Source organism: Lutra lutra, chromosome 9, assembly GCF_902655055.1.
Source record: "Lutra lutra chromosome 9, mLutLut1.2, whole genome shotgun sequence".
NCBI classification, from domain to species: domain Eukaryota; kingdom Metazoa; phylum Chordata; class Mammalia; order Carnivora; family Mustelidae; genus Lutra; species Lutra lutra.
Window position 1 is genome coordinate 40,273,823 of NC_062286.1, and position 25,960 is coordinate 40,299,782.

At 41.8% G+C, this 25,960-nt stretch overlaps 2 protein-coding genes across 3 annotated transcripts in view; one reads left to right on the plus strand and one right to left on the minus strand.

The window, feature by feature from the left end:
* The window catches only part of PTCD3 (pentatricopeptide repeat domain 3), a 32,977-nt gene extending 24,412 nt beyond the window's left edge, over positions 1-8,565 (minus strand). Inside the window, exons 1-4 of one of the 2 annotated variants that reach the window (XM_047743842.1) lie at positions 8,414-8,565; positions 6,432-6,484; positions 6,288-6,324; positions 716-761 (exon numbers count right to left, since the gene is read on the minus strand). In XM_047743842.1, coding sequence (XP_047599798.1) covers positions 716-761; positions 6,288-6,324; positions 6,432-6,484; positions 8,414-8,517 — 240 coding nt within the window. In that variant the 5' untranslated portion in view covers positions 8,518-8,565. Of the gene's footprint in view, positions 1-715; positions 762-6,287; positions 6,325-6,431; positions 6,503-8,413 lie in introns of both variants that reach the window. The other variant, XM_047743841.1, reaches the window with a different exon arrangement.
* A 288-nt stretch (positions 8,566-8,853) lies between these two features.
* POLR1A (RNA polymerase I subunit A) overlaps positions 8,854-25,960 on the plus strand; it is a 77,793-nt gene continuing 60,686 nt past the window's right edge. The window contains exons 1-9 of the mRNA XM_047743840.1: positions 8,854-9,052; positions 11,804-12,008; positions 13,659-13,808; positions 16,115-16,222; positions 17,170-17,255; positions 17,364-17,467; positions 22,910-22,996; positions 24,128-24,233; positions 24,520-24,682. Coding sequence (XP_047599796.1) covers positions 8,976-9,052; positions 11,804-12,008; positions 13,659-13,808; positions 16,115-16,222; positions 17,170-17,255; positions 17,364-17,467; positions 22,910-22,996; positions 24,128-24,233; positions 24,520-24,682 — 1,086 coding nt within the window. The 5' untranslated portion in view covers positions 8,854-8,975. The remainder of the gene's footprint in view (positions 9,053-11,803; positions 12,009-13,658; positions 13,809-16,114; positions 16,223-17,169; positions 17,256-17,363; positions 17,468-22,909; positions 22,997-24,127; positions 24,234-24,519; positions 24,683-25,960) is intronic.

Sequence of the window (25,960 nt, forward strand, 5' to 3'; positions counted from 1 at the left end):
AGTAATCTCTGGGTGCACAGATCACTTCAAAGAAAAAAGAAGTTCCCATTTCTGAGGCATTTACCAAGATTTCAGTTAACCTATCAGACTATAAACTCTGTGAACTGTCAACAGAGCAAGTTATTGAAAAATATTTCACTAAAATAAGTTGCAGTAATAATAAAAGAGCCAGCATTTACTGAGCATTTCTTTTGTGCCAGGCACTGCCCTAAATCCTTTTATTTTGTACCAACTTAATTATTTCACACTCTAACCTTAAAGTTTGATGCTATAATTAATCCCCACTTCATAAACACATAGAAGCATCAAGAGATAAAAGAACTTTTTGATGGAGATCACAAAGCTAGTTGCTCAGCTATGAAACAAAACACTGGCTCCAGGACCCACATTCTTAATCGTTGCATTATTTACAGCACTGTAAACACAATATTCCTCAGAGTTGGTCTACAGATCACTTGCATTACAGTATCACACCTAAACCATCCCCCAGGGCCGGACATTTCAACAAGTTCTTTAGGGGATTAAGTTTAAGGATTACTGGTTTAGGATTAAAAACACTGAATTTGGAGATAAAAGACAAGGGCCTAAGTCAAGCACTTTTAGAGCCAATTCCTTTAAAGGCTTTAGTTTCCCCATTTATCACATGAAGGGACTGGATTAGATCATTTCTAAGAAACTTTCAAAATCCACAACAAAAAGCTAAAAGTCTACTTACCCTATTCACTGTGGACGCAAGTGCTTGAAGAACAGCCACTTTGTCCCTAAGAACAAGAACCACAAGTTACCCCATGGCAGGGATTTCCATACCCACAAAATGAACAAGTGATTGATTCTACTCTCAGTATGGACTGGTCAATAACAAAATTCAGGTCTCAACTAAAGCCAGCTCTTATTTCTCAAGATCTCTAGAAAAACAAGCTAGAAAACGAGAGACCTGTCCTATGCTTCTGCCTAAAGGTGGGCAGTAATGTTCCTACTATACTCTGCCTACCCTCTCTGGCATGATCATCATACCACCTCCAAAGGCCTAGCGATTTCCACCCCTAGCTCATAAAACGATCTATCCTGAGTCTTACCCTTGCCCTACCCATTTTCCTATGCATTCTTTTTTTAAGATTTTATTTTTAAATAATCTCTATACCCATGTGGGGCTCAAATTCAGGTGCCCCATTTTCCTAGGCATTCTCATTGCACTTTCTGGGCTTCTTTTATCTCAAGTGGTGGCTTTTTTTTTTTTTTAAATGGTGGCTCTTAACTCAGCTACATATGAGAATAAATCACAAGATGCACTCTGGACTTCCTGAATCAAATACTCCAAGTTCCACAGAGAACTGTCACATACATTCTTACTGAATTTCCAGATGACTCCGCTGTACTCTCCTCATTTAGAATCTCTCAACTATATAAACTTTATAAAAATCTCAGGCCAGCTGTCTGCTGTGCTATGGGTATGGAGACCCTCACTAACTACCAGAAAAAAAGATTTCACTGAATAGGCAAACCAAGGTAATTTCTCTTTTTTTTTTAATATTTTATTTATTTATTTATTTGACAGACAGAGAGCACAAGTAGGCAGAGAGGCAGGCAGAGAGAAGGGGGGAGGCAGGCTTCCTGCTGAGCAGAGAGCCCGATGTGGGGCTCGATCCCAGGACCCTGAGACCATGACCTGAGCGGAAGGCAGAGGCTTTAACCCACTGAGCCACCCAGGCACCCCAGTAATTTGTTTCTAAATACATTTCTACTTCTGTTACATTTGGAGTTTCATTTCCAAAAGTGAGGTAAATTTAATAAACCAAAAGCATTTTTCAAGAAGTTTCATGTAACATTTATATAAACATAAATCATCTCTAATAGACAAAACATACAGGAAATTTTGTATTACATCAAGACTGAATAATGTCCTGAATATAAAATCCACTGGGTTTTCTATCCTTTTTATAAAACCACATTTATGGGGGCGCCTGGGTGGCTCAGTGGGTTAAAGCCTCTGCCTTCAGCTCAGGTCATGATCCCGGGGTCCTGGAATCAAGCCCCACATGGGGCTCTCTGCTCAGCGGGGAGTCTGCTTCCCTTCTCTCTCTGCCTGCCTGTCTGCCTACTTGTGATCTGTCTGTCAAATAAATAAATAAAATCTTTAAAACAAAACAAAACAAAACAAACCACATTTATGTAATTTCTTCTAGACAAAGACATCCTCACATCTCTTGGCATCCCCTAGAGCTACGTTAGCATGTATGTCCTAGCAAGTCAACATATCTTCCTAACATACTGAACAAATGACAGTAAAATTATGACATTCAGAGTACTCAGTAGTTCTCTTTTTAAAAAAGAGTAAATTTAAAAAGCAACCTCAATGGATACATTATCCCTAAAAAACAAATGAGAACATTACAGGTTATGGGGTCATCTTATGCAATCCCCCACTCCACTGAGTTTGGTATTTGTTTAATTCTCTACACCCTGCCCTACCCACTGAGTCAGCCAGGCGTTGCAAGTTTGGTTTTTGTATTTCCAGAACTTTTCAGGTACTTTCTCTCTCTCTCACACACACACACAGAGCCGTAAAAAACACAGTCATTCTGAACATTTACTTACATAAATCTGTACTATCCATGTTACTACATATAATCTAGTTAATTCCTTTAAATGATAACCACTTCTCCTTATCCACCTATCTACTTATCTATGGGCATTTAGACTGTCTCAGCTTGTTATTACTCCCAAGTTATAAAAAACACGTAAGTACCTGGATTTATGCGCAAGTGCTCCCCCAGAACAGCTAATCAATAGGGTATACACATTTTAAATTATGACTCTGTAAACTTTTCTCCAAAGTATTATTCCAACTGAGTGCCTGATCAACAAATGTATCTGGGCATCCATTTCTCTACATCTTCTCTGTCCCAATCTAATATATATTTTTTAAACGTGGGGCTTGAACTCACGACCCTGAGATCAAGAGTCAGATGTTTAACCAGCTAAGCCACCCAGGTGCCCCTCTAGTAAGTTTTAGTATCTATTTCTTTTAGGACCCAGTTACCAATGCACTGATCATAAATGGACTCCCTGTCATCCCTAAAATCACGATACAATTTAGACTGACGTGTTCACAACACTGCCTTTATTTATTTTTTAAAAGATGTTATTTATTTGAGAGAGAGAGAGAGACAGTGAGAGCACGCAAGAGGAGAAGGTCAGAGGGAGAAGCAGATTCCCTGTGGAGCTGGGAGCCCAATGTGGGACTCGATCCAGGGACTCCGGGATCATGACCTGAGCTGAAGGCAATCACTTAACTGAGCCACCCAGGTGCCCACAACACTGCCTTTATCACATCACATTCACCTATGAAAACTCTCATGACCCTGTATAATTTGTTGACGTCTTCTATGTTATCCTATGTTACCCGAGTGACCTAGGAAATCACACCCTTAAAAGGTGATATCTAAAATAAAGCAATAAGAATTTATAGTCCTTATGGTTCTCCCAGGTCTAAAACCCTAAATTCCTGAGCACCGAATTCATCACTTTCTCTTTAAGGAAACAAAGAGTATTTTTTACTCTATAGGTCACAGGGACTCTGTTGTATGTTATGCCAGTATAACATAAAAGTAGCCACAGACAACGTTAGCAAATGAGGATACACTCCAAAACAGTTTTAGTTGACACTGAAATTTGAAGTTCATGTAATATTCACCTGGTCATGAAAGTCTTTTCACTTTTCCCGGGGAGCCTGGGAGGCTCGGGTGGTTAAGCAACTGCCTCCAGCTCAGTTCATGATTCTGGAATCCCAGGATCGCACCGGACATTGGTCTCTCTGCTCAGCAGGGAGTCTGCTTCTCCCTCTGACCCTCCCTGCTCATGTGCTCTCTCTCTCTCTCTCTCAAATAAACAAAAAAAGTCTTTTCACTTTTTTCAAGCGTAGAAAAATGTAAAAACCATTCTTGGTTCCTGGGCTATAAATAATTGGGCCTCAGTTTACTGGCCATTGCTCTCTATCAGATACCTTATTTTCCTTGTTCTGAAAGACCATTTTTCACAGGACTGCCTGCTTGGCCTCTTCCTACCAGCAAATATGTCACGGTCATGTCCCATTCTACCTTACTGTTCTGTGTATCTGTAGGTCTCATACTTTAGGGCTCACAAGAATTACCTACAGGGATATGCATTTTAAATAAAATTCCCTGGTGATTCTTTTTTTAAAGATTTTATTTATTTATTTGACACAGGAGAGAGAGAGAGAGAGTGCTCGCAGCAGAGGGAGAGGAAGAAGCAGGCTCCCCAGTGAGCAAAGAGCTGGATACAGGACTTGATCCCACCACCCTGGGATCATGATCTGAGCTGAAGGCAGATGCTTAACCAACTGAGCCATCCAGGCGTCCTCCCTGGTGATTCTGAGTCCAATAAAATAATCTTACTCTTTTAAGGCACAGGTAAATTTCTACATATTCAATATAATGCCCCTTGATTAATGTAATATAATCATTACTAATTTTATCATATCTTGTGTAGCTCCAGCCACATGTGTAAGATTAGTACTTACATAAACTTAAGATGTAAGATTTAAAATATGCACGTGAGGGGTGCCTGGGTGGCTCAGTGGGTTAAAGCCTCTGCCTTCACATCCTCCAAATTTTCCCTTTCGTATTCTCTGAAGTACCTTCCTCAGGGACAGAGGCACAGTGGGTTGGTAACGTGCTTTAGACATGAATGCCACAAGAAAGTGCCTCATTCATAGATATAAATCAATTCTCCCAAACTAAATGTATACAGCTGATCCTTGAACAAGGGGTGCCAACCAACTCTCGTGTCCCCTGCAGAGTCAAAAATCCATGTATAATTTTTGATTCTTCCCAAAATTAATAGCCTACTGACTGAAGGCTTTCTGATAACATGAACAATTGATTAATGCATACTTTGTATATTAAGTGCGTTACACAAGGTATGCTTTTTCCCCCCCAAGATTTTATTTATTTATTTGAGAGAGAGACAGTGAGAGAGAACATGAGAGAGGAGAAGGTCAGAAGGAGAAGCAGACTCCCCATGGAGCTGGGAGCCCAATGCAGGACTTGATCCCAGGATCATGACCAGAGCTGAAGGTAGTTGCTTAATCAACTGAGCCACCTAGGCGCCCTACAAGGGTATTCTTTTTTTTTTTTTTTTAAGATTTTATTTATTTATTTGACAGACAGAGATCACAAGTAGGCAGAGAGTCAGGCAGAGAGAGAGGGGGAAGCAGGCTCCCCGCTGAGCAGAGAGCCCGATGCGGGGCTCGATCCCAGGACCCCGGGATCATGACCTGAGCCGAAAGCAGAGGCTTTAACCCACTGAGCCACCCAGGTGCCCCCCTACAAGGGTATTCTTAAAACAAAATTAGGCAGAAAAATTTTTTTTAAGATAACCGTAAGAATATTGTACCATATTTATGGAAAACCATAATGGACCCACACAGTTCAAATCCATGTTATTCAAGGATCAACTGTAACTTATATAAAAAAAATTATATCCCAGAACTTTAAAAAGAGTGCTCCTTTGAGAGCTGACTATATGGAAGGCACTATTCAAATGCTCCTTTATTTCTTTAGGCCTGGTGCTGTCATTATCCACATTTTACTATGGGACAGACAGATTAAGTAAACAGTCTCTGAATAGAGGGATTGTTGGTAATTTTATTTCCTTCTTGCACTTAGCCCACCCTCCCCACAAGAGTCAATTACTTCTATAACGTAAAAAAGTTTTTTCTTTTTTTAAATAGACTTGAGTCTTCAAGTCCTACTTGGAAAAGACCTGGCTTTTTAGGGTCATAAAACGCATTCAAAATCATTACTATAAGAATTCTATGGGAAAGATTCAGTTCTCACATATTCAACAAATGCTGAATACAGCAATTTATTCAAAAGTCTACCTAGTTAGCAAAAAAAGGCTAAACTCTGTCCATACTATTTTATTTTACTTCATTAAAGACTGTAAAGACAGAACTTCTGTCTGGTCTGCCAACCTTCTATGAACTTTCTTAAATGGGAAAAAAAAAAGTTATTCTAATAATGATGTTCACAATTAACCATTACTTAACATTAACCCAAACTTAGTTCAGAAGATCTCTTAACCCTTATGTAAATCTCATGCCCCATTCACTCACTACTCTCCACCTTCTTCTTTATGTTCAACTCCCAAGTTTTTCTCCCACACTGTTTTGTCCTGAGGAATTCTCTCTATCGTTCTTCATGTCATTGGTTCCTTACCTACAAATGTTTTGCCCTCAATCACTTGAATGAACATAGAATACTCACCAAGTTTTCTTTTTTGGAATGACCACTTCTTCAATCCCTTAATTTAAAAATAAACAAAAGTAAATCAGTTTCCCATACTACTACTACAAATAAGTGCAACGTGTTAACACAAAAATGAAATCATTTCAATATATTTTTACGTACCTGTTACATTAGCTCCTTCAACCTTTGGGACGGTTGCACTTCCAGAATAAAATCTGCAAGAAATAAAATCCCTGAAGTGTACTCATTAATGAAGTTTCCATCTCACCTTCACCTATGTGCATTTGAACCAAATTTCCCAATTGTCACGGATCAAAATAACTGAATGATTCATGTCAATGTACACTGAGAAGACATGGCCTGACAGCAAGTTCAAAACCATTACAAAACAGATACAAGATAAGGACACAATGTGGTCAATATTTTTTAGTCAGACAATCTCGTTAAAGTCAGGGAAAAAATTTCAATAGCACTTGAACCACTTGAAGTAGCAGATTTGAAACATAAGGGACTTTCAACTTTGTTAATCTTGACTGAGGTCAAGAGGGATAATTTAATGAGCTCCTGATTTTATATGAATAACACCCTAATGATGATAAGCAATTACAATAAATTACTAAGCTAAGATCACAAGGCTTTCATCCCACGTCACTCAACAATCAGTAATTTGCCAAATATGTATGTGCTAATTTAAACTTGAAACTGCTGATATTTTTATCCAAAATACAGTCACTGACCCATGACTAAGTTTTAAAATGTTCTGATAACACTAAGAAATACAATCAAAAGAGCACACAGTCATGTGCATTATTATTTTATGTATTCCCTTCCTACACGGCATTGGTACCATTCCTAAAATTGCCAGAACGTGATTAGATATAAAATTCACTTCCTTTATTGGCATCTGGTCTCAGGCATCATTTTAAAACGATACTTTACTGCTAAGGATCAACTTTAGAGAGGGATCAACTCTTTTTCAAATCACGCTATTTGTCTCTCCTGACATTAGGATATGACCACTGCTATCTTGTGGGTAAATGCAGTGGGAGAGATGCTTGCTGTGTCGGGCAAAGGAAATGAGTAGAAAAATGTCAACAATGGCACTACCAGAAAAAGAACCGGGATAGACAGCAGCATTAAGGCTTCTAGAGTATCAGGTGAAGCACTTTCTCCTTTTTTGATAAGTTGCGTGCAAGTATCACATATAAGACTATACCTCAAGCTACACAGCTCACTTACTCCTCACCATTTTTTGGACAATTATTACAAGCTGCAGTATACAAAAGAGAAAATCTATTAACCAACTAAAAAATTGGCAAACGTCGAATCCAAAATTGGGGTTTTTCCCAACTTTTTTTTTTTTTAAAGATTTTTATTTATTTGACAGACAGAGATCACAAGTAGGCAGACAGGCAGGCAGAGAGAGAGGAAAGGAAGCAGGCTCCCCGTTGAGCAGAGAGCCCGATGCGGGGCTCCATCCCAGGACCCGGGGATCATGACCTGATGAAGGCAGAGGCTTTAACCCACTGAGCCACCCAGGCGCCCCCCAACTTTTCGTTACAAACTACTGACACTACTTCCACACCACCGTTTGTAATTAGTGAAAAAGTTAAATAATACATACTCTCAGGTGTGACAATCACAGCAATCCAAAGGCTGTGCTCCAATCTTTTACACTTCCTTGTTTTTGTGAAGACCTGGATAATTTCTTTGGCCCACCATCGCGAAAATATCCAGCACACACTGGCGCTCATAAACTGTCCTTAATTTGGGAAAATCTTCAGAGTTCCCCGTTTGATAAAGATGAGTAAGGACGCATACTTTTCTATTTTTAAAAACTTGGGACGGGGTTGCTAGCAGCCACATCCACTAAAACGCAAGCTCCACGAGAGCAGGATCCTAATATTGCCGACAGTTCTTAATTCTAGGACTAACAAGCCACCCAATAATTGACGTCCTAACAAACGAGTTTCAAGCCCTTTTTCCAGGACTCCAGCTCCGCGTGTCAAGTTAAGCACGCGGCCGCGAAATTGCGCATGCGCGTCTCACTCCATTGTCCCTAGCTCCCCAGCTTTCGTCCTCCCCACACAACGGACGAGGTTGGCTAAGGGGTCTTTCTCTTGGGTTCTCCATGCGTGTCTTACCTGCAATTAGGGGGCTGTCCACACGGACCTGCCCGCTGACCCGTCAGGGTCAGACATACCTTGCAGCGGAAGCGCAGCCATCGGCTCGCCGCGACCACCGCCATCTTTGGCTTCTTCGCGAAGCATACTGGGAAAGAGTGACCTCGACCTTCAGGATCACCAAGAGTGGGCGGGGAATAGTTCGGCTATTGGCTGAGACAGAACAAGACAAAAGCGGTCAAGAATTAGGAGGTTAAAAATGCTCATGGTTTGAAAGACTTTGTTACGGAAGTTAAAGACTCAAAACGCCCCGTCTGCCTCGAAGAAATTTTCCGGAACTATTATTTCAATGGTTTATATGTCTTCGACATTTTCAAAATAAGAGGGAGATCGAAAGTCGTCAAATTACTTCCCCCCCTACAGTGAAAGTGGACTCGTCCACGTAAATCTCAAACCAGCGAGCTTTTCTCGCGCGCAAGCGCATTTTAAATCACATGGTGGCTGCCGGCTTGAAGCGGAGTTAAGTTGCCGGTGTTGATTGGAATCTCTCTCTGGGTGTCAGAACTCGAAAATTACCTGGAAGATGTTGGGCTCAAAGAACATGCCCTGGCGGAGGCTGCAGGGCATTTCCTTTGGGATGTATTCGGCGGAAGAACTCAAGTAAGGAGTTGGTGGGAAGCATGCCGAGCCTGCATGTTGAGGTCGGCGCTGTAAACTACAGTTCCCAAAAGGTCTTGCGCTCAGTTTATCCTCTGAGTTAGTGGTTGCCTGACGCGTGGCCTTTTGGGATCCATAGTTCCAGAAACGTCTTGGTTTGGCGTGGACTGCCTAGAACCCGGTGGTTTAGGTTAGAGTTTGCGCTGGCAACCAGGTTGAAACATTAGCGTCCATCAGTTTCTTTGGTAATTAACCAGCGTCTGTGGAGTGGTAACGTCCCTGAGGTGGTTCATTAAACACATAATCAAAATGGTTATCCTTCAAGACTCATTGAAAGCGACAACTTCTCTTTGCTAGGACCCTCTATATTCTTTGCCTAGTTAATAAATCAAGGGGACTCTCTTAAATCCTCATTTTGATCACCATAACATTTGGCGGTCTTGACCACACCCTCGGAACTCTATTTATTTGCGGGACCTTAACTGTTTGCAAGTTCTTTATTTCTGTGACAAAAAGAGTGACATCTAATAGGTACAGGGTTTCTCTTAGTGGGGATGAAAATACTCTTAATACCCTGGTGATAATTGTACAACTCTAGATAGGCTAAAAACCATTGAGGGTGCACTTTAAAAAGATGAATTGTGTAGTGAGTTATATCTCAACGAAGCTGTTAAAGAATTTTTAAACCTTTAATGTGAAAAATAACAAAAGCCAAATCATAAACTGGGAAAAGTATTTGACACCGTTATAGTAAAAGATTAATGTCCTTATGTGTGAGGGACACGTGTAGTATCGTAACGAAAACATTAAGATTTCAATTCGAAATAAGTGAAGGACTAAAACAACTTGAAATAATTATAACAAAAAATTAAAGTGATAATAGAGTAGCATTTTTCCACCTGAAATTTGGAAAGTTTTTTTTTTTTTTTTAAATAGGCTCCATGCCCAACATGGGGCTTGAACTCAGGACCCTGAGATCAGGAGTCACCTGCTGTACTGACTGAGCCAGCTAGGAGCCCCTGGAAAGATTTTTAAGTGCTAAGAATCAGTGCTAATAAAAACAGGCAATCTACTATTAGCCCACTTTTTCTAGAATGCAAGGTTGAAGAATATATCAGGAGTCTTAAAACATTTTGCACCCTTTGATTCAGGGATTCCATTCCACTGAGAAAATAATTATATTTTTAGGACATAGTCAGGTTTGAAGTATCCAGTGCAAAATCCTTATGCAGATAGGTTTCATAAGCTCGTTTAAAATAGAGTTTGGTTAAATGAATTCTTAATTGTCATATAATGAAAGATTTTATAACTCTTAAGAATTATGTTTCGAAGCCAAACTATGGAAAGAACCTAGATGTCCATCAACAGATGAATGGATAAAGAAGATGTTGTATATATACACAATGGAATACTATGCAGCCATCAAAAGAAATGAAATCTTGCCATTTGTGATGACGTGGATGGAACTAGATGGAACTTATCACACTTAGCGAAATAAGTCAATCGGAGAAAGACAACTATCATATGATCTCCCTGATATGAAGAAGTGGAGATGCAACATGGGGGGGTTAAGGGGGTAGGAGAAGAATAAATGAAACAAGATGGGATTGGGAGGGAGACAAACCATAAGTGACTCTTAATCTCACAAAATAAACTGAGGGTTGCTGGGGGGAGGGGGGTTGGGAGAAGGGGTGGGGTTCTGGACATTGGGGAGGGTATGTGCTATGGTGAGTGCTGTGAAGTGTGTAAACCTGGCGATTCACAGACCTGTACCCCTGGGGATAAAAATATATGTTTATAAAAAATTTAAAAAATTAAAATAAAAAAAAATTATGTTTCCAAAGAATTTTAGTGACATAAAAACACTCATTTACTGCTAAATGAAAATAGACAAATGCAATGCTAAAAATACCAAATGATCCCAGTTATCTTTCTAAAAATATATCCATAGAGCTATGTCTATGAATGTTATCAGTGTTTTTTTTCTAGGTTGTGAGATTTGGATAACTGTCTTTATTTCCAAAGTAAAGAAAAAACCCACAAAAACTTAAAAAGCAAATTTGGCATGAATATACTTTGGTAAAAGTAGTTAGGTGTCCTATGGGAGCCCCCTTTAAACCAAACGTAAGATACTGTAATGAAACTTTTAGTGAAACTTCTCAAAGTTTACACTTCTCAGAGTCTTGCATATTTGTGTTTAACGTCAGTTTACTATTTCTGGATGTAGAGATTATTGGGTTATTTTTTCTTTATTGAACTATGTGGGTTTTGGATTTAAGTATGGTCCATATCCTGCCTCTGTCCCTGTAATCTTGGCTGTGTTACCTGGATTAAATCACTTAACTGTTCTGACCCCCAGTTTCCTCCTCAGAAAAATGCATATAGTGATGGCCTCTCGGAGGGTTAAAGTCAGTCTAAATGCTGCTTGTAAAGCATGTAACCTGTGTAGGTGCTTGACTATTTATAAACAATCTCCATTGTACTCAATGCAAGATTTGCACTAAACCTGTATTTAAATATTTTACCACTCCTATCTGTTAAGCACGTATTTTTCTAGCAGCTATTGTATGCAGACTCTGCTAAGTGTTGAGCTGCAGGGGTGAGCAAGGCATACACAGATGCTACAGGCTCAAGTTGTCAGCATGTCTGAGGAAACTAACATGGAATCATCATTTAACTCCGAAGCACCAAAGAAGAAACATCCGAGAATTTGGGTAACCTAGTTTCCCCTTGATTTTTCTTTCACCTCCTTAGGAAATTAAGTGTTAAGTCCATTACGAACCCTCGTTACCTGGACAGTCTGGGGAACCCATCGGTGAATGGCCTGTACGATTTAGCTTTGGGCCCTGCAGATTCCAAAGAGGTGTGCTCCACTTGCGTGCAAGACTTCAACAACTGCTCTGGCCACCTGGGCCACATTGACCTTCCGCTCACGGTGTACAACCCTCTCCTCTTTGATGTACGTTCTGGCCTGGGCTGTCTGTACGTGTGGGGTCTTGAGGCTGCTGGTGGGTTCTGTGAGTGCCACCCCTGGCCTCACTACAGTTGTCCAAGGAAGTTAGCTCTAGGCACGGAGTTAAAGTGCTCTCTACTGTGAGCTTTAAAATCTTGAGCAGGGGCACCTGGGTGGCTCATTCGTTAAGTGTCTGCCTTTGGTTCAGGTCATGATCCCAGGGTGCTGGGATCGAGCCCCACATCGGTCTCCCTGCTCGGCGGGGAGCCTGCTTTTCCCTCTCCCACTCCCGCTGCTTGTGTTCCCTCTCTCGCTGTCTCACTCTGTGTCCAATAAATAAATAAAATCTTTAAAATAAAATAAGATCTGGAGGAGCCAAATCCAGTAAATTTAACTTGGCCTATAGACCTAACTGAATGAATTTCCATTTGATTCCAGTTGAGAAGAGCCACAGCTTGGTTCTGTTCACATAGGAAAAAAGCATTGGAATTCATCCCCTACACCTTAGATTTCAGGGGCTTCATGCCCTTCAGAAACCTAGGCAAAGCCTTCCTGACAAGAGAAGGACTTCGGGAGTTCTCCAAGCCTTCCCTGAGCGCTTCTGGTGGATATGTAGGCTTTTGCTTGGAGCAAAGCCCAAAAGGGCAGACCGTGAACTAAGAATGAGGGTCCTGTCTACAGTCTTACTTGTGTATTTTCAGCTTTTTCTGTCACTTAACCTAGCCTCCATGATGACAGTGTTTGTGATATTTATCTGTTAACCGTGTTGAGAAAAGAATTGTCTTAAATACGGTGTTTAGTTACATACCAAATATTTAACTAAACTTGAGTTGGGGCTAGAACTCACAACCCCCAGATCAAGAGTTGCATGCTCCAACAACTGAGCCAGCCAGGTGCCCCTTAATTATTAAATATTTTATTTTATTTTTTTATTTCATATATTTTTAAAGATTTTATTTATTTATTTGACAGAGAGATCACAAGTAGGCAGAGAGGCAGGCAGAGAGAGGGGGGAAAGCAGGCTCCCCACTGAGCAGAGAGCCCGATGTGGGGCTTGATCCCAGGACCCTGAGATCATGATCTGAGCCAAAGGCAGAGGCTTAAACCACTGAGCCACCCAGGTGCCCCTATTAAATATTTTAAATTAAATACTTAAATACTAAAATTAGTATCTGGTACTTAGTTAAATAAAATGGAAGTAACTTCCTGCCTCAGACCCAGAGTAAATTTCAGCTTTTAAAGGATTAAAATGAAACGATAAGAAGAAATACACAGGAATATTTATCTAGTTCGTAGAGTCACAGAGACCTTTCCAGGTGTATCAGGGAAAATGGAATTTTTTTTTTTTTTAAGATTTTATTTATTTAGAGAGTGTGTGCCCGCATGTGAGCCAAGAGAGGGGAAGAGAATCTTGAGCAGGCTCCCCGCTGAGCACAGAGGCCTACATGGGGCTGGATCCCATAACCCTGAGATCATGACCTGAGCCAGAATCAAGCGTTGGACCCTTAACTGACTGAGCCACCCAGGTCCCTGGAAGTGGAATTCTCAAAGGAATAAAATGGCTACATAAAAACAAAAATCTTAAATACATTGAAAATTACCTTGATTATTCTGTCTCTTTCTAATTATCTTGCCTTTTTTTTTCCCTCTCTTCAGAAACTCTACCTGCTGCTCCGGGGCTCCTGTTTAAACTGTCACATGCTGACCTGCCCCCGTGCTGTGATTCACCTCTTAGTGTGCCAGCTGCGAGTTCTGGAAGTGGGTGCCCTACAGGCAGTCTATGAGCTTGAGAGAATTCTGAACAGGGTAGGTGGGTGCTGACTGGTATGGAAACCAGGCGAGCCAAAGCAGTGAAAACAGGCCTCTTTGTGTGTTGTCCCCAGGCCTGTCATCCTAATAGTCACCAGAATGCTTGATCTTTACGTCTTACAACTACGTACCGATAGCTCAGTATGAAAACACGAAGCCATAAGAGAAATTGAAGAAATGTTAGCGAAAACAACACTGAAATACCATTTTACCTATCACTGAGTTTTTTTTTCTGGACGTAGGAGCCAATGGAGGCTTATGCATTGCTTTGGTTTGTTACATTTCTTTGGTCTTTTTTTAATGCAGAAAATTGTTTTTCATGGTATTGACTTTTTTGAAGACTCAAAGCCAGTTGTCTTGTAGGACTTCTCACGTTCAGGATTTGTCTGACTATTCCCTCACTAGATTCATGTTTTGGTAAGAATGTAGCCTATACCGTGTGAGCTATACTGTATGGTATCATTTCAGGAGGCCTAGGCTGCCAGCTGGTTTTATTATTGGTAATGCTAAGAGTGTGGTTACGTGGATAAGATGGGGACCACCAAATCTATCACAGAGACATTTTTCTCTTTGCAATACAAAATTCCTTCAGATTTTCCAGTGCTAGTATTAAGTATCTTATGTAAAATTCATTTTCTGTTTGTAGATCAAAATAGGAGTGATTTTTGTGTATTGATTTGTGTTGAAAACAACAAATGTGTCATTAATTCTAATGCTTTACTTACAGATTCTTGTTGATTTTCAACACCATTTTTATCATCTGTGACTAATGGCAGTTTTGTTTCTTTCCAATCCTTATATGTTCTGTTTCTTTTTCTTACCTTATTTTGGTGGCTAGGATCTACATTACTCTGTTGAAGAGATAGCGGGCATCCTTGTCTTATTTCTTGTCACAAGGGGAACCTTTCACCTTTCCTTTCCATTTCCCTTTCCTGAGTAATTTAGTCTTATAAAAGACATTAGGTGGACAGAGCCGATAGGATTCTACACAGAGGTGTAGCCTTAGGTGGGTTGTCAGAGCCCAAGCAAGAGGAAAACACCCCTGCATGTGTGGGCAGCCCAGCATGAATGTCGGAGCTCACGTAAGATGAGGAAACTTCATTTAGGGATAAGAGCTCAGCATAGGAGGTGGGTGCCCAAGTCAAGTGAGAGGGAGCCATGCATGGGAGAGGTAGCAGTGATGGGAAAGAGGTTACATACAGGGAGGGGACTGATCCAATAAGTCTTAATTTTAAGGATAAGGCAAGCCAGATTTCACACTATTAGAGAAGGGAGTTACAAAAACGTGGAAGAGAAAAGATCCAGAATTAATTCTATGGTGTTGGACTGGAATTAGAAGTTTGGTACGTACACATAAGCATATGTGGTTTCCGGGGAACAGAGCCAAAAAAATGAACTCAAAGTCAAATTTGCCCAAGGGGGAGGGAGAGAGAGTGAGAGAGAGAGGAGGATCTTCTTAAAACTTTACTCAGAGTAAATTTTATTTTTCTAGGTATTTTTCTAGTCCATTTCATGGAAACTTTCAGATTTGTTGACATAAGATTCATGATGCTTACTACCTTAACATTTTTTTTTTGTAAAATATACACAGAAACACATTAATTCTATAGTCTAGGAAATAGTTACAAAGTAACCATCACCCATATAGTCACCTTCATTGTCAAGATAGTGTCCAAATCCCAAGAAACCCTATCTATTTCCCCTGTCCTTGTGTATTTATTTTTGACCAATGTTTTGGGTTTTTTTAATCATTACTTAGGAATACTTAGTTCTCAGTGGGAGTAATGTGAGGCCTAGGATGTTACTGCCGTCCTCCAGAGAGGATCAGAAGTCTGGCAGTGCCTTCTGCAGGGGAGCATAACCACACCGTGGGCCACCCTGGAGCCCTGCCGCGCCACAGCCCTGCATCAGAGCAAACATGACCCCCATGGGGTTTGACCTCCTAGCTTCTTGGCTCCCCTTCAGTTCCATCTGCCTGTTCCTCACTGTCCTGTCAGCTCTTCGGAGCTTTAAAGTATTTTTTAGTATTGCAGCTTATCTTGGTTCTTGGCAGCTTTAGGTTTGGTCTGAATAACTTTGCTCACCATTGTCAGAAGCAGGATATTTTTGATAAATATATATATATATATATATATTTTTAACAGCAGTGTTGCTTCGCTGCTTTAAAAATGCAGCACAGCATGAAGTTTCCTTCTCTTCCCTTGAACTAAACCCTACCACCCTGGGAGAGGCTGACCCCTGTGATGCTAGCAGTCGTAGGCTTGCTTTACTCCGGTAGTATGGTTTTTCTCTTTGTTTCTCAGTTTCTAGAAGAAAATGCTGATCCTACTGCCTTCGAAATTCAGGAAGAGTTGGAACAGTATACAGCCAAAATCGTACAGAACAATCTGTTGGGATCCCATGGTGCTCATGTGAGTTAACCTGTCTCTCTCTTTTCCTCTAACACTTGGTTTTTAGTGTCATTATTGCAGATCCTCGTACGTTGTCATTTGTGTGTTCCCTCAGCTGCCCCAAGGCAGACCTGGGTTTGAATCCCAGTTCTGCCTCTTAGAGGCCTGCGACTTCACAAGTTACCTGCTGTCTCTGAGCCTCTGTGTCCTCTGCTTTAACGCACCTGCAGGCCTGATGAGAGGATTCGATGAAGTCAGGTGGTGTAGGTTCAGTGTCCAGCAAGGTTATGGTGGACACTAAGAGTGGTGTCCAGGTCTTTTTCTTCTTTTTCCCCCCCTGTAAACCATTGCTGCCTCATCTCCCCCGTGTGTAAGTATTTGTTCAGTGGATGAACAAATGGCATACTAATCAGCCGGTACTCCTCTTTCAGGTACCATCTTAAAGTCAGTTCACCTTATGCCCAAGTTCCACACCCGAGATTCTGATTTCATTGGTCTGGGGTAGAGTCCAATGGAAGTTACAGAATCTCCCAGGAAGGTTTCATTTGCACGAGGCTCAGACCCATTTGTGTAGCTTAACTGTGGATGTGCCTTTGTTTGGACCCTGAGGGCCATCCAAGGGAGGCAGCAGGGAGGGTATGCTAGCTGCATACGGAGAGGTTTTAAATTAACTAGCATTTCTAGAGGACTTCACTGTGTTCCAAGTCCCCCCACTGCATTCATGAACTCTTAGGAGGAGCTTCATGAGGTAGTTAATCTCATTCTCACGTTACGGTTGAGGAAAGTTAAGGCTCAAAGAAGTCACTCAGTAATCGGCAGACTTTGGCTGTATCAGGGGTCTGTGGGGAATGTTGTTTAAGAAAGAAGATGGCTTTGTCTTTTTTTTAAAAAAGGTAAAAACTGTAAAGTGAATGTGTACCCCAGGGTTCTTCAGGTGGTACCGCAAGTTCTTTGCCTTTTCTCAACAGGTGAAAAATGTTTGTGAGAGCAGGAGCAAACTCATTGCTTACTTCTGGAAGGCACATATGACTGCTAAGCGGTGTCCCCACTGCAAGTGAGTGACCGGGCTCTTACCTTTCCCTTTTCCTAGAAGCCTCTGGCCAGTTACTCGATGTCTTGTTGAGGTTTTTCTCTCCTGAGTCACAACTATTCTCAAACATAGGACCGGGCGGTCAGTTGTCCGAAAGGAGCACAACAGCAAGCTGACAGTCACATACCCAGCCATGGTGCACAAGAAGGCTGGCCAGAAGGACACAGAGCCCCTGGGTAAGCAGGCTGGGCCCTGAGAGGTCCGTGACCAACAGATGTGTCTTGAATCTGGGGAATACCTGGTTGTTATCATATTTCTCACCTTTGTGTTTGTGGTGGGCCAGCAGTGGGGCGGGCTCCAAGCCTCAGATGGTTGGAGAGGACCCTACTGAGTGCCAGCCCTGGCCTCTCGTATAGAACTGACAGGCTGAGCTACATTATGAGGCAGTGACCCATGAGTTGAATGAAGTGCATCTTCCTCAGGTAGTCATCTTTCTAGAAGATTCTTGAGGAAGAGGTTAAGAAATCTACTTGGTAAATACTTAAAACCATTTTATTGTCAAATAAGTGTGGGCTTATTTTGAAGCAAAATGTAAAATGCAGGTAAGTTTTAAAGGAAAACTGAGCATACAAAGAATGTCAGTGCCTCCCACAGGCTGCTCCTGGCTATCCACTCAGATCCCTGGAGTAGAGTGTCCCCTGCTCAGCTCTGCTCTACCAATAGGGTTCTTGGGAAAAAATTTGAGAGACTTAGTACTTTTATTTTTAAATCTTTTATTTATTTAAAAAAGTTTTTTATTTGACACACAGTGTTACATTAGTTTCAGGTGTAAGACACAGTGCTTTGATAAGTTTATATATTGTGTGCTGTGCTCACCACAGTATAGCTACCGTCTGTCACCATACAACACTATCACAGTATCCTCGACCATATTTCTTATTCTTTTTTTAATTTTTACATTAAAAATGTAATATTTTTATATTATATTTTATATAATATTTTTATATTTTTTTATTCCTGTGACTTACTCATTCCATGGCTGGAAGCCTGTATCTCCTTCACCCATTTTGCTCAATCCCCACCTCTTCTCTCCTCCGGCAACCATCAGTTTGTTCTCTGTATTTATAGTTCTGATTATACTTTTTGTTTGTTTGTTTGTTTTTTTAAGGTTCCACTTATGAAGGGCATCATATGGTGTTTGTCTTTTTCAGTCTGACTTATTTCACTATGCATCATGGTGCATCCGTGGTATCGCAAGTGGCTTGATCTCATCCCTTTTATGGCCGCATAATATTCTGTTGTGTATATATTCACCATATCTCCCTTACCCGTTCATCTGTTAATGGACACTTAGGTTGCTTTCCCATTTTTGGCTATTGTAAAAATGATGTAATAAACATAGGAGTGTGTGTATCTTTTAAAGTTAGTGTTTTCCTGTTCTTTGGCTAAATACCCAATAGTGGAATTACTGGGTTATATGGTATTTTTATTTTTAATTTTTTAAGGAACCTCCACACTTTTTACCACAGTGACTATAATAAGCTACATTCCTGCCAACAGTGTACAAGGGTTTTTTTTCCTTCACATCCTTGCCAACACTTGTTATTTCTTGTCTTTTTGATTCTAGTCATCCTGATAGCTGTAAGGTGATATCTCATTGTGGTTTTGATTTGCATTCCCCTGATGATCTGTGATGTTGAGCATCTTTTCATGTGTTTGTTGGCCATCTGTCTGTATGTCTTCTTTTTAAATTTTTGTAGCCATAGGATTGTTTAAGTATGGTTTTTGTTTTTTCTTGTGAAGTGGTGAAGATGAGGTTAGATAGTCCATATTAAGTACTGAGATCAGTGCCTGCTGCGTATAGTATGTGGTCCATAGATGTTAACTGTTGATTTTGTGTGATGCAGTCAGTGGGCTGGTGGGGGGGGAGCATGACCTGGGACTGACCCCTCACTCTGCCATTAGTGGCTTAGAGAAGGTCACTGGAGTTTTGTTTTCAACTCCATTGAGTGGCAATAACCAAACTTCTTGCCCAGAGTTGGGAAGATTTCACGAGTGAAAGTCCATAGCATATTTGTTACTAAACCTTATTCCAGAGCTCGAGAACATAGACAAGGCAAGGATATAAGATCTCTTCCTAGCAATGCATAAATATTTTACATTGAGGACTCTGGCAAGGCTTGGAATAGATAACTATCTCAGTCCTTTTGGGCTGCCATAAAAAAAATAGCACAGAGTGAGTGACATCTAAACAACACACGTTTATTTTTCACGGTTCTCGAGGCCAGGAAGACCAAGATTTTGGTGCTGGCAAGTCTGGTGTCCTGTGAAGGCCTGCTTCCTCACCATTAGCCGTCTTCTCCCTGTAGCTTCACATGGCAGAAAGGCGCAAGGGAGCTTTCTGGGGTCGTTTTATAAGGCCGCCAGTCCTGGTCACGAGAGTTCTGCTCTCATGATCTTATCAGCTCTCATAAGTCCCACTTCCAATACCATCATATGGGGGGAGGGTAGGATTTTAACACATGAAACTTGAGGGGACACAGGTGTTCAGACCTTTTATTTTTTATTTTTTTCACATAACTATGAAACACTTATTGAAAGTTTATTAAAGGTCTGGGTCAGACCTTTTATTTTAGACTAATTTGAGGCTTGCAGAAGAGTGGCAAAGATAGTACAGAGAGTTTGCATGCACACTCGTCACCATGGTATACATGTCCACCATGTTAAGAAAGTTAAGAAATTAGTACGCTACCATTAAATGAACTACAGGCTTTATTTGAATTTCTCTGGATTTTCCAGTGAAGTCCTTTTTATGTTCTGGGATCTAATCCTGTTTTTAAAAAAGGCTGTTTAATTTTGTTTAATGGTTAACGGTCAGCCACAAAGGTGGATTTTTCATACACTTCCCTATAAATAGCCCATAAAACAATTTAAGGTTGGGAATTGCTGCCCTAGCCCTTAGTGTGCCTTAGAAAATGTTCATGACGGAGAGCAAAGATGGTCAGAATTCTAAAAGATAACTGTTTCTTTGGAATAAATGTCTAGCAATTAAGTAGCCTTCCAGTGCCTTTGCCAAATGTGTTCTTCTGAAGTAACCTTTCACTGTGGCTATGAGCGTATGATGGTGCCACCCAAAATTCTGCACATTAGGAATAAGGTGACCGTGGTCTCCAGTGGTTCCAGGATTGGGATTTTAGTATTTAGCAAACATTTACTTGGTGGGCACTCAGCCTTGTGCCAACAACGGTGCCTATGACCAAGCAGAGTACCAGGGTGGAGACCACGCGGCCTCTGCGGTCAGAAGAGGCCGCAGATGACCCAGGTCAGTAACTCTGGGCAGCGGGTGATATGTTCTGAACAAGGGTCAGGCTGTGCTCCTGGCTGAAGGGAGCCAAGCATCAAGGCCTGTGCCTCTGCGGTTGGTACAGGCCAGTGATCCCACAGGGAACACCATGAGCTTGTGAGATTCTGCAGATGCTCCCGAGGGCCCGTCAGGCCCCACGATGCACATCAGCATTTTATAAATCTCTCTTAAAATTTTTTTTAATTTTTTAAAATTTTATTTATGACAGAGAGATAACAAGTAGAGAGGCAGACGCAGAGAGAGGGGGAAGCAGGCTCCCTGCTGAGCAGAGAACCTGATGCGGGGCTCGATCCCAGGACCCTGAGATCATGACCTGAGGCGAAGACAGGGTCTCAACCCACTGAGCCACCCAGGTGCCCCAGCATTTTAAAATGAGGATCCTTCCAGGCAAGACACTCCACTGCGATCCAGCCTTCCCCAAGTTCTCTGACCTCCCGATCAGCCCCTTTGTCACATAGCAGCTCATGAAGCTGAATGAAACCCACGTCAGCAGTGTTCTGAAAGCCTACCCAGGCAGAATCCATTTTCGCTGATTGTACAAGTGTCTTTTTCAGGAGGGCGCAGTGCAGGCTTCCTCTGGTTCTGTAGCCCTGTGATTGAACAACCCCACTCTGCCTTCATAGTGAGGAAACTGCAGCAGGGCATTTCATGTACTGGGAGCTACTGGGACGGGAGCTGGGAGTATCGACAGAGTCAACTGATCTTCCTCAGCCCTTCAAACCTATTTGAGTAGGAAAGGAAGTTCAGATTGCCATTTTCAGAAATGCCCACAAATTGTTGTGTTTAGCTTAATGGAATCTGTGTTTTCCCACCAAATATACATAGCTTTCTAATGCTGTGGTTATCCCTGAAGGTCAGAGCCTCTCTTCATTGCTTACCCATGCTTCCTTGAATTGCATTAACTGATTGAAATGCTTTGCTTTTGTAGGAATCAAAATTTTAAATGTGTAGACTCTTTGACCTAGCTATTCCACTTTTGTGACTATTTTGAGAATTAGACATACCCACATGATAGTATTATGTAAATAGCTTAAAATGGGAAATGACTTAATGCCTATCAGTAGAGACTAGTTAAATTTGGGTATATCTTTTAATTATCCAAGTTTCGTATTTCCCTAAAATCTTGTGAGGACACATCCTTTGCAGATGGTAAACTTAATTGGAGAATGGGAGGTGGAATTCAAAGCTGGATTTTTTATAAGTGTAGAAAAGGCAAAAGAGTGGAATTTGGGGTGCCTGGTGGCTCAGTTGGTTAATCATCTGCCTTTGGCTCAGGTCATGATCTCAGGGTCCTGGGGTCAAACCCCACATTGGGTTCCCTGCTCAGTGGGGAGTCTGCTTCTCCCTCTCCCTTTGCCTGCCTGCCTGCCCTGCTTGTGCTTTCTTCCTCTCTCTCTCAAATAAATAAATAAAAAGAGTAGGGTTTGTAAGTATAAATTTTTGTACAATGTTTTGAATGGGTATATTTGAGCCAGTGACTTTGTTATCTGTTGTGTGTGAGACACTGTCAGGTGAATAAAGTTGTGGGGTTTTTTTTTTTTACTCATAGCGTAACTTCAACAGTAAGAAAATTGGGATCTTCCCTGTGTCCAGTAGTAAGAGTATGGTCAGCTCACTAGGAAACATCCTCTTGGTGGAATATCATGCAGTCACTAAAAATGTTACATGACAACGTACAGAAATGCTCACAAGAGGACACTAAACGAGCAAAGCAGTGTACAGAATAAACCCGCACTTAAGATTACAGTTATCTTAGGGGCTCCTGGGTGGCTCATTCAGTTAAGCATCACACTCTTGGTTTTAGTTCAGGTAGTGATCTCCCGGTCGTGAGATCGGGCCGGCAGCAGGCTCCACACTCAGCAGGGAGTCTGCTTGGAATTCTTTCTCTCACCCTCTCCCCCTCCTCCTCCCCTGTGCACACATGCACTCTCACTCTCCCTAAAATAAATAAATCTTAAAAAAAAAAGAAAGAAAAAAGGTTAAAAAACAATAATTTAAAAAGATTACAGTTACCTTAGATACCATAGAAACCAGAAGACTGGGACAAAGTATGTAGTAGTGCTAATGGAATGGTGTGTGATTTATTTTTCTTTTGCTCTCTTGGTTTTATGCAATAGTTATACTCTTTCCATTACTTTAGAAATTAGGTTAAGGGGGAAAAAAATCCAGAGCTGAGAAGAAGCTGTCCTGGAGATTGATTTTTGTGGTCAAATTGCAGGCTTGGCAGGGCAGGGAGAAAGCATTGATAAATCCCATTACGGAAGGAGTGCCTGTTATTGATTTATTGTGCTTTGATCCCCCGTCCCGGTTCTAGGAATTGAGGAAGCTCAGATAGGAAAACGAGGGTACCTGACACCCACCAGCGCCCAAGAACATCTTACCGCCCTTTGGAAGAATGAAGGTGCTGTACCAACCTAAAAGAAATCGAAATGAGTCTCTGGGCTCTTTTATCCTGCCTTATTATTTCTGTGTTTTCAGAGTTGTGATAATTAAAGATCTCTACTGAATTCCGTTCGTAGGTTTGGGGCTGGCTTCAGGTATATTGTCATTGACACATTCTAGAGTAGGCAAGAATATGAACTTCACGACTATTTAACTGAACCTGGTTATTAAATGACAGCTGTGTGTGGGCCTCGCTTAGTTTGACATATTTCTAGAAGGTATAGTGTAACTCAACTTTAAATGCCTATTAATAACTTCTTCAGAAAAGGATTCTAAGGGAATTCCTCCTGTGATTCAAAAAATGAACTCTAACATGTCTTTTTTTTTTTTAATTAGAATTTTCCCACATTTTAATTTCCTACAAAAAAGAAAGTTTCCCATTCCTTCTGCATGTCTAACAAAAGCTAGGCACTGTATTTAGGCCTCCATGTCACCACACTCAGAAAGTGCTCTTCTAGAACACTGAAAGCTGCTACTGTGTAATGATAGGCACTTAAAAATGACAGTGCTGCTGAAGGGATAGATGATGTCAGGGAAAAAAGAGCACTCAAGTCAGTGTGATCATTTCTGCGGCAGGCCCTAACACTTACTCGTTTTGTCTGCAGCTTTCTTCTGAGTTCACTGGAAACTTAAAATACAGCTTTGATCCACAAAACGATTCCTTCTTGGTAGTATCTATATAGAGGATTTTTTTGTTTTGTTTTATTTTTAAGAAGGCTAACTTTTTAAAATTGATTTTCCCTATTTCAGATACGTTTTTTTATAGTTACCAAAGCTTTGTGTGTGTGTATGTGTAAGTTTGATAGTCCAGGAGGGTAGTGAGAAACAAGAGGAGGTTTTCATTCCCCATCCTAGTCCATCTCAGCCCCCCTTCAGCGCCTGTCCTTAAACCACCATCTCACCTGTGTATAGGTTCCCAACACACAAAGGCTATTTTTTGCTTGTGTTTAGAAAGAAAAATACGATTCTACTCTACCTATTATCATGTGTTCTGTTTTTCTTTTTCGTCACCCAGTGGAATTTTAGTGGTCATTCATCCCTGCCCTCACACGTAGATGTAAATGTTCCTTTTGGTTAATTTCAAATGCAGGATTCTTTCTGAATTACCTTTTTTCGGGACTGGAAGATGTCGATGTGGAGTCTAGATTCAATCCCAGTATGTTCTTTTTGGATTTCCTGGTGGTGCCACCCTCAAGGTAATGCCCTTAATTAGCTTTGTTTCACTGGAAAAGGCTTACAGAGCGATGGAATAATGACCCCTGGGAGAGGCTTGGAGGGTCTAGTGCACTGAGAAGCCAAGCAGCAGTTCCATACCTGGGTTGCCCGTGGGTGGGAGTGTTCGTCCTGACAGCCGTGGGAATGTTGGCTGGATTCTGAGTGTGGTGGGTTGTGAGTTGCTTATAGCAGGGATGGGCAAGAGGCTGAAGAACTGGACGCTTCCCTCATGCTCAGCGGTCCTTGATTCCCTGTGTCCCCCTGCAGGTATCGCCCTGTCAATCGGCTTGGGGACCAGATGTTTACCAACGGCCAGACGGTGAACTTGCAGGCTGTCATGAAGGATATGGTTCTGATCCGAAAACTTCTGGCACTGATGGCCCAAGAACAGGAACTGCCGTGTGAGGTGGCAGCACCTGCCAAGGATGAGGTCAGGGCCACCTTGGAGCTGATGTCTTCAGCCTGTCTGCTTCATTCTGAGGCCTGCAGGGCTGATGCAGAATGCTGGGGTGCAGGGAGCTGCTGGCTGGGAATTCTGTACAGTTGTGTGCGAGCGTCATTTGGGGAACCTAAGTAATGTCGGGGGAAAGCATGATACAAGCATAGGAAGATCTAGGTCCTGCCGCAGTGACCTTTGTTGAGTTGCTTAGTTTCATGGGCCTGTCTCCACTGTAAAATGTTTAGGGTTAGTGGTAGGATTTTACATATAGGCAGTTCTGGGCCACCTGCCTTCGCTGGCGGTGATTAGCAACTCCGGAAAGAGGAGTCTGCATCCTTGGGCTCTAAGAATGTCCCTTTTGGGTACAGTACCAGAGCCTGAGTCATCCAGCTCTGTTTTTGGCTCATTAAGACTCTAGCACTGGGTTCAGGAGGGCACTATTGTCGATCCTAGGAATTTCCCGGAATAGGACTGTCCTGTTTGAGGCCTCAGCTTCCTTTTCAGTAAATGATAGCGTGGGATCAGTTTTCCCGTTTCAGCCAACTTTCTGAGTCCTTTCAGTGTGCCAGGTCCTCAGTGGGTGTAAAGATGAATCAGGCACTCAGAGGGGTTGCTGAGATCACTGAGGTTCTTCCCAGCTCTGATGCTCCCTGGATGGAAGCAGGAAGGGCTGTCTCAGCCTTCAGTGGACAGGGCTCCGGGGCTCCCTTCCAGCAGCTGCAGCAGTTCCGTTGGGAGCCAGGCCCATCACCAGGTGGCGCCACTGTCCGCCTGGACCGGTGTGCTGTGGGTGACCCTTACTCTGCTCTGCACTGTCTTTGCTTTTGCTTAAGTTTTCTGGTCTGTCCGGGTAGTGTGCTTTCAGAAACCTTCAGTCTAAGAGAAATGTGCCAGCTATAGGTCCTGGTCCCATTTTGGGGGAAGGACATAGGATAGCCAGGACCCATGACCAGGGCTGAGAACTTTTATTTTGATGCTCCTTGGAAATAGAGCCCTCTCACAGGTCTCATTACAAGAGTAATCACATAGCCCTGAGCCGGTAAAGTCATAAGCAGTGATTTAGCCGACAGGGCCCCTATTGTCATAGAAGTGACCATCTCTTCCTGTGAGTCTCCCCTTGCAGAGAGAAAATGCATCTGTCCTCCCTCTAACTAAGGAAGACCTCTCTTTTTCTCAGGGTTGAGGACAAACGCACTTTACTAGTGGTTTTCATGGCATTCTTATTTACCAGATCTTCACCCCTCCCCATGTACTTCCCCCAACACACTG